The following is a 15,687-nucleotide window of genomic DNA, read 5'->3' as shown; positions in this document are numbered from 1 at the left end:
GGAGCGGTAGCGTCAGTGCGGGCGGGACTAGTTTGTTTTGTGTTGGATTGGCTGTGTGCAAGCAATCAATAAAGCAAGATTTGCAACTAATCGCCGGACTCAGGCAGGAAAGGTGCAACAAAGCGTATTTCTTCATCTTACTCGTCGTCGGCGTCGCCATGGCTGTATCTTCCTCGTTCTTCTGCTTCGTCTCCTTGTTGTGTGCGCAGTTGTGCACTGCACTCTCTAAAAGCCATATATGTTATTGATGTTATAGATGGCAGTATTGTCCTGCTTAAGAGTGTCACAACATTGCTGTTTACGGCAGACAAACTGCTTTACGGTAGACAAAAAACGTGACTGCTGCTGTTGTGTGTTGTTACCGCGCTGGGAGGACGTTAATGAAACTGCCTAACAATAAACCCACATAAGAAACCAAGAACTCGTCCTCGATCATTCTACAGTTATAATGTGATTGGGCAGGGACACTGTTTTTATCGTGGGAAAGCGAACTCAGGTCCGCATGGAGCTGGAGGGGGCGTGGCCTCCAGCTCCGCCTGAATTTCGGGAGATTTCCGGGAGAAAATTTGTCCCGGGAGGTTTTCGGGAGAGGCGCTGAATTTCGGGAGTCTCCCGGAAAATCCGGGAGGGTTGGCAAGTATGCTATATTAGCAAAACCAGTAATGTTTTGATTAAACATTTGACAGTCAGTCACAAATGAAACCAATTTGAAGAGTAACTTTTGACCAAAAGACAAATGTGATTTAAATGGGTGATCTTCCAACATCACAGCAGTCTTTGTCCAAATCACAGAGAAGGTTGGTGTTTGGAGACATCTCCAATGGGCTCCAAGAATCCATCAAGGCCATGAACGTGTTTTATCTCTGACTAAACCCAGGCACAGGCTGCAAAGGAGAAGAACCACCACACAGACATTTAGGCTACAACTGTAATACTCAAAAAGAACCAAAGCAACCACGAGGCAGCACGCACAATTCTGAAAATCTCAACGGTCCCAAAATGTAAAAAGACACATTGGCATGGAGACAAATATTTTCTCCTTGGAAGGGCCCCAAATATTCTCCACTCTGTTGCACAGCTGCTCTGGTCATTATTTGAATGACCCCATAGCTCGACATGTCCCACATTTGTCCTCCGTTGCAAGTTTAATTATGTTGCCAGTCGCTGGACCAACAAATCCACTTGGAATGTGGCCTAAATGATTTCTAACTGCTTATACCCTTTGTGTCTTAACATTGTATTCCCTCTTCTTGTAGTCCATAATAAACGGTGCTCATTAATGGAGAATCAAAGGGGACAAATTTAAGTAAATATTGAAATAATACCAATAAACAAATTGTTACCCCTTGTATACACAACCTACCAATACCGACACTCTTCCACGAGTGGGGTCAAAAATGACCTCAATGCAACTTTGATGCAACTTTGACTGTCAATACTGTCCGACTTACACATCTGATTTCATGTTTCACATTTGAAGAAACTTTGACTGTCAATAATGTCCCACTTACACATCTGATGCAACTTTGACTGTCAATAATGTCCCACTTACAAATCTGATGTCATCTCTCACATCTGATGCAACTTTGACTGTCAATAATGTCCCACTTACACATCTGATGTCATCGCTCACATCTGATGCAACTTTGACTGTCAATAATGTCCCACTTGCACATCTGATGTCATCTCTCACATCTAATGCAACTTTTCTTGTCAATACTGTCCCACTTACACATCTGATTTCATCTTTCACATCTGATGCAACTTTGACTGTCAATAATGTCCCACTTACACATCTGATGTCGGCAGTCTCACCACCCAGGAAAGTGCAATACATATGATTCACTAAAGACTGTAGGACGACAGAAAGCTTATGAGGTATATCCAAACAATGTAAAATGTAGAACTTTTTATATTATTTTGGCTGACTCTACATATGTAAAAACCATGGCAGGTGCATCATATAGGTTGGTTATGTGTAATGTATAAGTTTTGTGTTGTATCTTTCAATATTTGTGTCAGTCAAATGCGTAGTAAACTCTGAACGTTGGAAGCTAACATGGAACATTCATTTTATCTTCTGCGTCTCAAACACAGTTCGTCACTTGACTTCCTTGCCAACATGGCCCCTCAACACAACTAGTCACATGACTTTCCTGCCAACATGGCCACCAAACACAACTAGGCACATTTTTTTTCTCCTGCCAGTTGCATCAGATGTGAGAGATGACATCAGATGTGCAAGTGGGACAGTATTGACAGTCAAAGTTGCCTCTGATGTGAGAGATGACATCATATGTGTAAGTGGGACAGTATTGACAGTCAAAGTTGCATCAGATGCGAGAGATGACATCAGATGTGTAAGTGGGACAGTATTGACAGTTAAAGTTGCATCAGATGTGAGAGATGACATCAGATGTGCAAGCGGGACAATATTGACAGTCAAAGTTGCATCAGATGTGAGAAATAACATCAGATGTGCAAGTGGGACAGTATTGACGGTTAAAGTTTCATCAGATGTGAGAGATGACATCTGATGTGTAAATGGGACAGTATTGACAGTCAAAGTTGCATCAGATGTGAGAGATGACATCAGATGTGCAAGTGGGACAGTATTGCCAAGAAAAGTTGCATCAGATGTGAGTGATGACATCAGATGTGTAATATTGACAATTAAAGTTGCATCAGATGTGAGAGATGACATCAGATGTGCAAGTGGGACAGTATTGACAGTCAAAGTTGCATCAGATGCGAGAGATGACATCAGATGTGTAAGCGGGACAGTATTGACAGTCAAAGTTGCATCAGATGTGAGAGATTACATCAGATGTGCAAGTGGGACAGTATTGACAGTTAAAGTTTCATCAGATGTGAGAGATGACATCTGATGTGTAAATGGGACAGTATTGACAGTCAAAGTTGCATCAGATGTGAGAGATGACATCATATGTGTAAGTGGGACAGTATTGACAGTCAAAGTTGCATCAGATGCGAGAGATGACATCAGATGTGTAAGTGGGACAGTATTGACAGTCAAAGTTGCATCAGATGTGAGAGATAACATCAGATGTGCAAGTGGGACAGTATTGACAGTTAAAGTTTCATCAGATGTGAGAGATGACATCTGATGTGTAAATGGGACAGTATTGACAGTCAAAGTTGCATCAGATGTGAGAGATGACATCAGATGTGCAAGTGGGACAGTATTGCCAAGAAAAGTTGCATCAGATGTGAGAGATGACATCAGATGTGTAATATTGACGGTTAAAGTTGCATCAGATGTGAGAGATGACATCAGATGTGCAAGTGGGACAGTATTGACAGTCACAGTTGCATCAGATATTAGAGATGACATCAGATGTGCAAGTGGGACAGTATTGACAGTTAAAGTTTCATCAGATGTGAGAGATGACATCTGATGTGTAAATGGGACAGTATTGACAGTCAAAGTTGCATCAGATGTGAGAGATGACATCATATGTGTAAGTGGGACAGTATTGACAGTCAAAGTTGCATCAGATGCGAGAGATGACATCAGATGTGTAAGTGGGACAGTATTGACAGTCAAAGTTGCATCAGATGTGAGAGATAACATCAGATGTGCAAGTGGGACAGTATTGACAGTTAAAGTTTCATCAGATGTGAGAGATGACATCTGATGTGTAAATGGGACAGTATTGACAGTCAAAGTTGCATCAGATGTGAGAGATGACATCAGATGTGCAAGTGGGACAGTATTGACAAGAAAAGTTGCATCAGATGTGAGAGATGACATCAGATGTGCAAGTGGGACAGTTAATGTTGCATCAGATGTGAGAGATTAAATCAGATGTGCAAGTGGGACAGTATTGACAGTCAAAGTTGCATCAGATATTAGAGATGGCATCAGATGTGCAAGTGAGACATTACTGACACTCAAAGTTGCATCAGATGTGAGAGATGACATCAGATGTGTAAGTGGGACTGTATTGTCAGGCAAAGTTGCATCAGATGTGAGAGATGACATCAGATGTGCAAGTGGGACAGTATTGACGATTAAAGTTTCATCGGATGTGAGAGATAACATCAGATGTGCAAGTGGGACGGTATTGACAGTTAAAGTTGCATCAGATATGAGAGATGACATCAGATGTGTAAGTGGGACAGTATTGACAGTCAAAGTTGCATCAGATGTGAGAGATGACATCAGATGTGCAAGTGGGACAGTATTGACAGTCAAAGTTGCATCAGATGCGAGAGATGACATCAGATGTGTGAGTGGGACAATATTGGCGGTTAAAGTTGCATCAGATGTGAGAGATGACATCAGATGTGCAAGTGGGACAGTATTGACGGTCAAAGTTGCATCAGATGCGAGAGATGACATCAGATGTGTAAGTGGGACAGTATTGACAGTCAAAGTTTCATCAGATATGAGAGATGACATCAGATGTGTAAGTGGGACAATATTGACGGTTAAAGTTGCATCAGATGTAAGAGATGACATCAGATGTGTAAGTGGGACCATATTGACAGTTAAAGTTGCATCAGATGTGAGAGATGACATCAGATGTGTAAGTGGGACAGTATTGACAGTTAAAGTTTCATGGGATGTGAGAGATAACATCAGATGTGCAAGTGGGACAGTATTGACACTCAAAGTTGCATCAGATGTGCAAGTGGGACAGTATTGACACTCAAAGTTGCATCAGATGCGAGAGATGACATCAGATGTGTAAGTGGAACAGTATTGACAGTTAAAGTTTCATCACATGTGAGAGATGACATAAGATGTGTAAGTGGGACTATATTGACGGTTAAAGTTGCATCAGATGTGAGAGATGACATCAGATGTGTAAGTGAGACAGTATTGACAGTCAAAGTTGCATCAGATGCGAGAGATGACATCAGATGTGTAAGTGGGACAGTATTGACAGTTAAAGTTGCATTAGATGTGAGAGATGACATCAGATGTGCAAGTGGGACAATATTGACAGTTAAAGTTTCATCACATGTGAGAGATGACATCAGATGTGTAAGTGGGACAATATTGACGGTTAAAGTTGCATCAGATGTGAGGGATGACATCAGATGTGTAAGTGGGACAGTATTGACAGTTAAAGTTTCATCGGATGTGAGAGATAACATCAGATGTGCAAGTGGGACAGTATTGACACTCAAAGTTGCATCAGATGTGCAAGTGGGACAGTATTGACACTCAAAGTTGCATCAGATGTGAGAGATGACATCAGATGTGCAAGTGGGACGATATTGACAGTTAAAGTTGCATCAGATATGAGAGATGACATCAGATGTGTAAGTGGGACAGTATTGACAGTCAAAGTTTCATCAGATATTAGAGATGACATCAGATGTGTAAGTGGGACAGTATTGACAGTCAATGTTGCATCAGATGTGAGAGATGACATCAGATGTGCAAGTGGGACAGTATTGACAGTTAAAGTTGCATCATATGTGAGAGATGATATCAGGTGTGCAAGTGGGACAATATTGACAGTTAAAGTTTCATCACATGTGAGAGATGACATCAGATGTGTACGTGGGACAGTATTGACAGTTAAAGTTGCATCAGATGTGAGAGATGACATCAGAAGTGTAAGTGGGACAGTATTGACAGTTAAAGTTGCATCAGATGTGAGAGATGACATCAGATGTGCAAGTGGGACAGTATTGACAGTCAAAGTTGCATCAGATGTGAGAGATGACATCAGATGTGCAAGTGGGACAATATTGACAGTTAAAGTTTCATCAGATATGAGAGATGACATCAGATGTGTAAGTGGGACAGTATTGACAGTCAAAGTTGCATCAGATGTGAGATATGACATCAGATGTGTACGTGGGACAGTATTGACAGTTAAAGTTGCATCAGATGTGAGAGATGACATCAGAAGTGTAAGTGGGACAGTATTGACAGTTAAAGTTGCATCAGATGTGAGAGATGACATCAGATGTGCAAGTGGGACAGTATTGACAGTCAAAGTTGCATCAGATGTGAGAGATGACATCAGATGTGCAAGTGGGACAATATTGACAGTTAAAGTTTCATCACGTGTGAGAGATGACATCAGATGTGTAAGTGGGACAATATTGACGGTTAAAGTTGCATCAGATGTGAGAAATGACATCAGATGTGCAAGTGGGACAGTATTGACAGTCAAAGTTGCATCAGATGCGAGAGATGACATCAGATGTGCAAGTGGGACAATATTGACAGTTAAAGTTTCATCACGTGTGAGAGATGACATCAGATGTGTAAGTGGGACAATATTGACGGTTAAAGTTGCATCAGATGTGAGAAATGACATCAGATGTGCAAGTGGGACAGTATTGACAGTCAAAGTTGCATCAGATGCGAGAGATGACATCAGATGTGTAAGTGGGACCGTATTGGCAGTTAAAGTTTCATCGGATGTGAGGGATGACATCAGATGTGCAAGTGGGACAGTATTGACGGTTCAAGTTGCATCGGATGTGAGAGATGACATCAGATATGCAAGTGGGACAGTATTGACAGTCAAAGTTTCATCACATGTGAGAGATGACATCAGATGTGTAAGTGGGACAATATTGACGGTTAAAGTTGCATCAGATGTGAGAAATGACATCAGATGTGCAAGTGGGACAGTATTGACAGTCAAAGTTGCATCAGATGTGAGAGATGACATCAGATGTGTACGTGGGACAGTATTGACAGTCAAAGTTGCATCAGATGTGTAAATGGGACAGTATTGACAGTTAAGGTTGCATCAGATGTGAGAGAGTACATCAGATGTGTAAGTGGGACAGTATTGACAGTCAAAGGTGCATCATATGTGAGAGATGACATCAGATGTGTATATAGGACAGTCAGAATTGCTAAGAATTTAAAGGTTCTTAGAAGATTTCATAGGAACTAATTGGGGTCATTGTTGAGCCCACTTGCTGAAAACGCCTCATGTCCCAAATATGTTTTATGAGGAATACCTGGACTACGAATATATTAGAAACTTTTCGCTTGAAAAATTTTAAAGAACAACAATCCCCAGCTGTCCATCTAAGAGTTAATACAGAAGAGTGTAAGTCTAAAACCACCTGGACCCTTGTTTTTTTGAGGAAAAAGCAAAACCAAGGGTAAATACTTTGAAGTTTAAAGGGTGGCTGTGTGAAAAGTGCATGAATATTAATGTCTACTTCGGGAACACAGTGGCCTGGAAATTCAAATACACAACGGATGTACAGTCACCCTTAGTCACGGAGGAAAGGACTCGTGTGTTGACACACAGCCAGAGCTGCACCCTCCCCACTCTCCCACCGTCTCATGAAGAGTGATGACATGCAGAAGGAGATCCCTGTGCGACCCCTCCCCAGTCGGACTCGTCTGACCTCGCTCAGTGATGAATGCACTCATAATAAATTATACAGTGGAGTTTTGGAGTAAACACCTTTTTGTTTGTTTGTTTCGTAGGAAGTGGGGAGTATAATTGGAAAGGTATGTTATTTTTTATCACTCACACAAACACTTTTTCTTCACTGCAAAGTGTAAATGTTTTGTTTTTTTTCCCACCAGAAAGGGGAGACGGTGAAAAAGATGCGAGAAGAGGTATGTTTCATCAGCATTCATAGTATTAGTTATCAATAAATTAATCAGTGTATGTATACAGCCCTTCATCACATTAAAATATATGTACCGTATTTTTCGGAATATAAGTCGCACCCGCCGAAAATGCATAATAAAGAAGGAAAAAAACATATAAGTCGCACTGGAGCCCGGCCAAACTATGAAAAAAACTGCGACTTATAGTCCGAAAAATACGGTATGCACACACAACACTTTAGACATTTAGCGTATCAGTATGTGGAATTAAATTATGGAATGGATTAAGTAAATAGGTCAAACAATGTACTAATATGATCCATTTGAAGATATTGTTCGGACTCGGGTTGCCTCGATACCAATATTTTGGTACCGGCACCAAAACGTATTTCAATACTTTTCAAAATAAAGGAATCCACAAAAAAAATTAATTAATAGTTTTATTTGAACAAAAACATTAAACATATGTTTCTTATTTCAATCATAAAATCATATAATAAACATACTAGACAACTTCTCTTATAGTAGTAAGCAAACAAAGGCTCTTAATATGGCTGCTGTGACATAAGGTGTCATTCTATTATTTTGTCAACATTATGAGGGACAAACGGTAGAAAATGGATTATTGATCTACTTGTTCATTGACTGTTAATATCTGCTTACTTTCTGTTTTAACATGTTCTATCTACACTTCTGTTAAAATGTAATAAGCACTTATTCCTTTCTTGTTTGGCTACTTTACATTAGTTTTAGGTAGGGATGTCGATAAATGCGTTAAAATTTAATATCGTAAATTATCGGTATCGTTTTTTTTATTATTGGTATGGTTGTTTTTTTTTTGTTTTTGTTTTTTAATTAAATCAACATAAAAAACACAAGATACTCTTACAATTAGTGCACCAACTCAAAAAACCTCCCTCACCCATTTACACTTATTCACACTCATTCACAAAAAAGGGTTGTTTCTTTCTGTTAATAATATTCTGGTTCCTACATTATATATCAATATATATCAATACAGTCTGCAAGGGATACAGTCCGTAAGCACACATGATTGTGCGTGCTGCTGGTCCACTAATAGTACTAACCTTTAACAGTTAATTTTACTAATTTTCATTAATTACTAGTTTCTATGTAACTGTTTTTATATTGTTTTACTTTCTTTTTTATTCAAGAAAATGTTTTTAATTCATTTATTTTATTTTATTTTTTTATTTTTTTTAAAGTACCTTATCTTCACCATACCTGGTTGTCCAAATTAGGCATAAGAATGTGTTAATTCCACGACTGCATATATCGGTTGATATCGGTATCGGTTGATATCGGTATCGGTTGATATCGGTATCGGTAATTAAAGTGTTGGACAATATCGGAATATCGGATATTGGCAAAAAGCCATTATTGGACATCCCTAGTTTTAGGTGATGCTCGTCCTTAATAATTTTGACAAAATAATAGAATGGAAAATTACACAATATGTTACTGCATAAATTAAGAGTCTTTGTTTGTTTACTTACTACTAAAAGACAAGTTGTCTTGTATGTTCACTATTTTATTTAAGTACAAACTTGCTAATAAGAAACATATGTTTGATGTACCGTACATTTTTTTGTTAAAATAAAGCCAAAAATGCAATTTTTTGTGGTCCTCTTTATTTAGTAAAGTATCGAAAAGTACCGGTACCGGTACCGAAAATATTGGTATCGGGACAACACTACACTATTGAATGGAGACAAGTCAAACACTTGTACCAGGTAGAAAACTGCTATTTAGACTGAACCTTATCTTGTTAGACCGCCCACAAGATCACTGATTGGTATTCTGCAGGCTGCCTTTTTGCCAACTTGACAATGGTTGATCGTCAGATGCGAGATAAAAACGAACCGTGATCATTCACAGGCGGGTGATATTTATGATAGAAATGTTTTATAAACGGTTGCTGTGGTGCTAAACTGGTGAGTGAGATTATAAACTTTTTTAAACACTGCTTATGTAGTTTAAAGCATAATACTGTATAGAGAAACCATTGAGCAACAAAAATAGCTTGTAAAATGTCAACTAATAAATGACAGGGTGTTTATATGAAATGTAATAAAGAAACATTACCAGACACAGCTATCACATATATATTTATAGCACCGGTATTTATCACGGCAAACTCTAGGGGTCTAGTGGTGACAGTGTGCATGTTAAGCAGAAAAACTAGGTTCGATCCTTGTTGATGTCAGAAAATCATTAAAGTTGCGGATTTCCCATAGTTGTTTCCTTCATTGTTTGTGGCCCTGTGATGAGGTGGCGACTTGTCCATGATGTACCCCGGCTTCCGCCTGAATGCAGCTGAGATAGGCTCCAGCACCCCCCGCGACCCCAAAAGGGACAAGCGGTAGAAAATGAATGGATGGATGAACTAAAAATATTAAAAAGTAAAACTTTAAAAAATTGTTTTACACAAATAAAAAAACAAAAAAAACAAAAACCATGCATCAAATCCTTAAAACCACCCTCTCTACTCTACTGTACTATATTTGTGACCCAGCCCCTTCAAAAAAAAAAAAAAGTTTAATTACAAAAATAGATTTTCAGATTAATCGCAATTCTTATTTGTAACGATTCTTAAATGATTAAAAAAAAAAAAAAAAACGATTAAAAAAAAAAAAAAAAAAAAAAAAAATATATATATATATATATATATATATATATATATATATATATATATATATATATACTGTATACAGTACAGGCCAAAAGTTTGGACACACCTCCTCATTCAATGTGTTTTTTTTATTTTCATGACTATTTACATTGTAGATTGTCACTGAAGGCATCAAAACTATGAATGAACACATGTGGAGTTATGTACTTATTAACAAAAGGAGGTGAAATAACTGAAAACATGTTTTATATTCTAGTTTCTTCAAAATAGCCACCCTTTGCTCCGATTACTGCTTTGCACACTCTTGGCATTCTCTCCATGAGCTTCAAGCACACCTGTGAAGTGAAAACCATTTCAGGTGACTACCTCTTGAAGCTCATCGAGAGAATGCCAAGAGTGTACTTATTTCTCGTGTTGCCCTATTTTTATTTCACTTCATTCAATTTTCGGAAAGCATTTTATTAAAAGTAATATAGAAATTGATCAGAGTTTATTAATCAATTTTATGGAGGAATGTAGTTAATCAGAGCTTGCATCCATTCGTATTAAAAAGTATTGATTTTGAATCGATTCTTAATTGAATCATTACCTCCAAGAATCGAATCAAATCGTGTGGTGCCCAAAGATTCACAGCCATATTAATTAGTGTGAACAACATCACTTATGTGATCCAATATCGTCAATCAATCAATCAAAGTGTATTTATATAGCCCTTAATCACAAGTGTCTCAAAGGGCTGTACAAGCCACAACGACATCCTCGGCTCAGATCCCACATCAGGGCAAGGAAAAACTTAACCCAATGGGATACAATGAGAAACCTTGGAGGGAACCGCAGATGTAGGGACCCCTCCCAGGAGAGAGGGGTAAACCAGAAAAGAGACGGCAGATCAACTGGTCTAAAAGGGGGGTCTATTTACAGGCTAGCGTATACAAATGAGTTTTAAGATGGGACTTAAATGCTTCAATAGTCTCACATGAGCTCAGAAGATGTCATGGTCAAAAAGTACAGAACTGTGTGTTCTATTTTTTCAGAGTGGAGCACGAATCAATATCTCAGAGGGCAACTGCCCAGAGAGGATTGTCACCATCACTGGACCAACAGACACTATCTTCAAGGCTTTTGCTATGATTGCCTACAAATTTGAGGAGGTACAGTATGTGTGTGTGATGGCTCAGAAATATACCAAAGAATCTAAACACATTTTCTTGAATCAGACAAAAATAAAAGTATAATTCTTTTGCCCACATAGTTTTAGGCATACACGCGTTTAGTAGCAAAATAGGCTGACAATTTTCTGTACAAGTACATCACACCTATAGTGTGTATTTGAATAGTATAAGTTAAAGTTAAAGTTAAAGTACCAATGATTGTCACACACACACTAGGTGTGGTGAAATTGGTCCTCTGCATTTGACCCATCACCCTTGTTCACCCCCTGGGAGGTGAGGGGAGCAGTGGGCAGCAGCGGTGCCGCGCCCGGGAATCATTTTTGGTGATTTAACCCCCAATTCCAACCCTTGATGCTGAGTGCCAAGCAGGGAGGTAATGGGTCCCATTTTTATAGTCTTTGGTATGACTCGGCCAGGGTTTGAACTCACAACCTACCGATCTCAGGGCGGGCACTCTAACCACTAGGCCACTGAGTAGGTATATGTAGGTGTATGTATGTAGTATATTCAAGCCATACTGTATTTCTAAACCTTATATATTACTGTATTTATTCCCATGAACCTTTGTAACAAATGCACATCTGAACTACTGTATTCAGCAACTATTTTCATATTCCACCTTACCCAATGCCTGTGACTGAAACCAACATGTTCAGTTTACTGAATAGTAAACTGATTGATACTGATAACTAGGGATTTGATTTTTGATTTTTATTAAGGATCCCCATTAGCTGGTTGCCACAACAACTCACTAGTCTTCCTGGGATCCACAAACTCAATGCAATTATAAGTAAAAGCATATAATTATAACTACACAATACAGAAACAAATAAAATCATCAACAAGCAAACACTTTACAGTCACTGAATAATAATTACCATATAAATATAACTACACAATACAAAACCAAGCAAAAATCATCAACAAGCAAACTAATTTACAGACTCAGATAAAATATTACTTTCCTTTTAAAAACCTGTTTATTTTCAATGCCGGTGAGAATTTGAGGCAGGTTATTCCAGAGCGATACAGATCTATAAATAAAAGATTTACGCAAAGCATTCTCCCTGGGACGAGGGAGTACAAAATGACCCTCACTAGACGCCCTGGTATTATGATTATGCATAGTGCTACTGTAAACTATTTGGGCCATGAGAAAAGCAGGAGTTTTACTACCGGTTACTGATTTGAACAATATTAAAGTATCAGCTGACAACCTGTTTTGCACTGTTAGCCAGGAAAAAGAAGCATCCATTTGGTTAACATTGGTTCTTAGTGAACAACCCAGAACCAGCCTTGCTGCCCTATTCTGGACAATCTGGAGCTTACTGATCTCACCACTTGCAGCAGACGCCCAGACTGTAGAACAATAGTCCAGATGACACAAGACTAAACTCTCAACAATCTGACAAAGAAGAGGTCGATCAACAAAAACAGCACATTTCCTGGAAATACCAACAGCCCTTCCCATCTTTGTAACTATATCACTGATATGATTTGACCAGGATAGAGTGCAGTCCAGCATCACTCCAAGGAGCTTGGCACTTCTGACCTGTTGAACTATTGAAATACCTAGCCTCCGATCCAACTTTGGGTCACAAGATAACCCTTGCCTAGTCCCCATTACAATACTTTTTGTTTTTGAGATGTTAAGGACAAGGATGGATACCTAGTACCTGTATTTTTTGTACCGTTTCCTAATTAGGTGAAGGTTCTGGACTAATGATACAGCTATCAGTATTTTTCTGTTCCAGCTGACGTAATTATGACACGCTGTCACATTCTGTTCGGCTGCCACTGCTACACATAAAAATCCGCTTTCAATAATGACAAATAAGGGAGCAACACCACACAAAGGTTTGTGACAATATTTCCTCCTCAAATGTTCCTCAAAGTCGCGCACGCTGTGTAAGTGTGAAGTGAACAAACTTTACTCTTGAGTCACAACTGCGTTTTATGAACCGTCCTCCGAGCGATCCATTAATCCACATGCCAATATTAATCCACTCAAAAGAGTGAAAAATTGAGGTAATATAATAAGACGTAAATTTGCCTTTAAGCAAGATAGCATCCACTGTACACACTAGTACACACACATACATCGGTAGCGCAACACTCAATATGACTTTTGGTCCGGCACTCAAATAAGTCTTTGTGCAACAGCAACACAACTAACAATTCCTATTGATACAAAATGCAGACCCACATAAGTGATTGTATTCATTTATATTGTATACATTTGTATTTGATATATTGTATAAAAGGTCTGTGTTTTGCACATGCATGCCATATATACATTTTATTTTCAGCTGAGTGTAATTGTAATGAATAGAAACACAGTGATGGATCTGGGTGGTCTTTACAAGAAGATGCCATAATTGCATTTCAGCTTGCACTGCACACATAGTTGACTTCTTTAAAACTTAAAAAAAACAGGTGTTGATAAAAGACTTCCCTGCTCTAAGATGTTACAATAAATCTTGTTGGAGTGAGTTAACTTAATGAATATTTTGGGCGATCTATTTCTACAGCAATTTATGTTTTATATGTTCATATTTTTTTTTAGGACATCATCAGTTCCATGAGCAACAGCCCAGCAACCAGCAAGCCCCCTGTTACCTTAAGGCTTGTAGTGCCGGCCAGCCAATGTGGCTCCCTCATAGGAAAAGGAGGTTCCAAAATAAAAGAAATGAGAGAGGTATGATAATATCCATACTAGTTTGGTGCTTCATGTGATTTTCCCAAAGAAAGCTGTTCTGTCCACATTGACTCTGCATTCTGTGTGTTTTCCCAATCATAACATTTATCAATAGAAATTTATTTTTATTTGTCTTCCTTGGGTTGTGCAGTAGGTAAAAATATAATTACGTTGTCAGTTCCAGGTAATACTGCACTTTGAGCAGCACATCGCACATGTGGCTGTTGGTCATTTAGTTCCTTATGTAATGCACTATAGCAGGGGTGTCAAACGTACGGCCCATAAGAAGTATCCGGCCCGCGAACAGGTTTAATCCGGCCCGGTCAGTTTACTAAATATAAAAATGAAATTTTAATGAAAGGAACTGCTGTTCTAAATATGTCTACTGGATGTCGCATTAGCAATTCAAGTCATCATCGGCGGTCACTCGAAACGAGTATGACGATCCTCCTTGTAGGGGGGTATCTCTTTATGGAGGATGCCTGTGCGTGACTTTGTTTAACGTGGGGAGACTGGTGCACAGACAGTCACAACACGATCCTTGACAAATCCGGGTCAGGGTCCAGTGGCATGGAGTCCAAGACGACCGGGGACCCTTTTCTGCTGCAGCCTTCATCCGCCATCCCAGCCGTTGTGACGCTCCATAGGGTTAGCAATCATCCTCCGCCTGTTCCACCGTTGAGGTCTTGGGTTGTTATTTCCCCATAACTGGGCCCACATGGATGTGGGGGTGCCTTCTTCCGCCATCGCAGCCGTTGTGGTGGTTCATACATCTACCGTCTTCCGCCTGCTCCACCGTTGAGGTCTTCACCGTATCCCTGGCTAGGGGACAGTCAGGTACTAGGCCTTTGCCAAGGGCCACCTGGGGTAACAGTAGTAAAGGGGTTAACCTCCTAGTGCCCCAAGACCCCATAGAGGAGCTTCCACTGCTGGATGCGCTTTAACGTCATGCCCAGGAAACAAAATAATTCAAGCAATTCAAGTATAACCCACATCACACATGACAGTGTTTAAAGATGACGTGTCCATGCACAATACATTATTTTACTATAAATTATCCACTCGATAAAATAATGAAACGACTTCATTCAACTTGATCATCATCTGTTTAGTTAGAGTTCCATCCAGCGTTTGCAATTGGTTGAATGCACAATGTGCGCACCCTGAACTCCATTGTAAAAATGTGTGTTTCGACATTTTTTGTGTTTGTTCTATTTTGTTGTGTTGTGACAGTATGCGGAAAGTTTAAGTTCATTGTGTTCTTCATGGTGTTTTTGAAATTGCACCAATTTTTTTCTGCAGAATTTTCAACCGACTTGAAGTGTTTTGCTAAAAGGATCTGTTGTACTATGTACATTGTCAGAATGTGCTTGTTCTATTTTTGGCCAAAGTAAGACAAAGAAAACAATCTGAAGTTGTCTTTATTTTGAAATTTTAATGCACTGATTTCACAGTCTGGCCCACGTGGGAATAGATTTTCCTCCATGCGGGCCCCAGAGTTAAAATGAGTTTGACACCTCTGCACTATAGTGTGTGAAAACCAGTGATGGAACAGACATTTTTTGAACAAACATTTGGAGATAAAGGA

The 15,687-nt window shown here is 39.2% G+C and overlaps 1 protein-coding gene across 2 annotated transcripts in view; it reads left to right on the top strand.

The window, feature by feature from the left end:
• Positions 1-15,687, top strand: part of LOC133574385 (poly(rC)-binding protein 3) — a 114,518-nt gene that overhangs the window by 74,555 nt on the left and 24,276 nt on the right. For both annotated transcript variants that reach the window (XM_061926560.1, XM_061926559.1), the window contains exons 4-7: positions 7,448-7,471; positions 7,550-7,582; positions 11,264-11,380; positions 13,968-14,099. In XM_061926560.1, coding sequence (XP_061782544.1) covers positions 7,448-7,471; positions 7,550-7,582; positions 11,264-11,380; positions 13,968-14,099 — 306 coding nt within the window. The remainder of the gene's footprint in view (positions 1-7,447; positions 7,472-7,549; positions 7,583-11,263; positions 11,381-13,967; positions 14,100-15,687) is intronic.

The sequence above is a fragment of the Nerophis lumbriciformis genome, linkage group LG31, assembly GCF_033978685.3.
Source record: "Nerophis lumbriciformis linkage group LG31, RoL_Nlum_v2.1, whole genome shotgun sequence".
Classification (NCBI taxonomy): domain Eukaryota; kingdom Metazoa; phylum Chordata; class Actinopteri; order Syngnathiformes; family Syngnathidae; genus Nerophis; species Nerophis lumbriciformis.
This window is presented reverse-complemented; position numbering and strand designations above follow the sequence as displayed.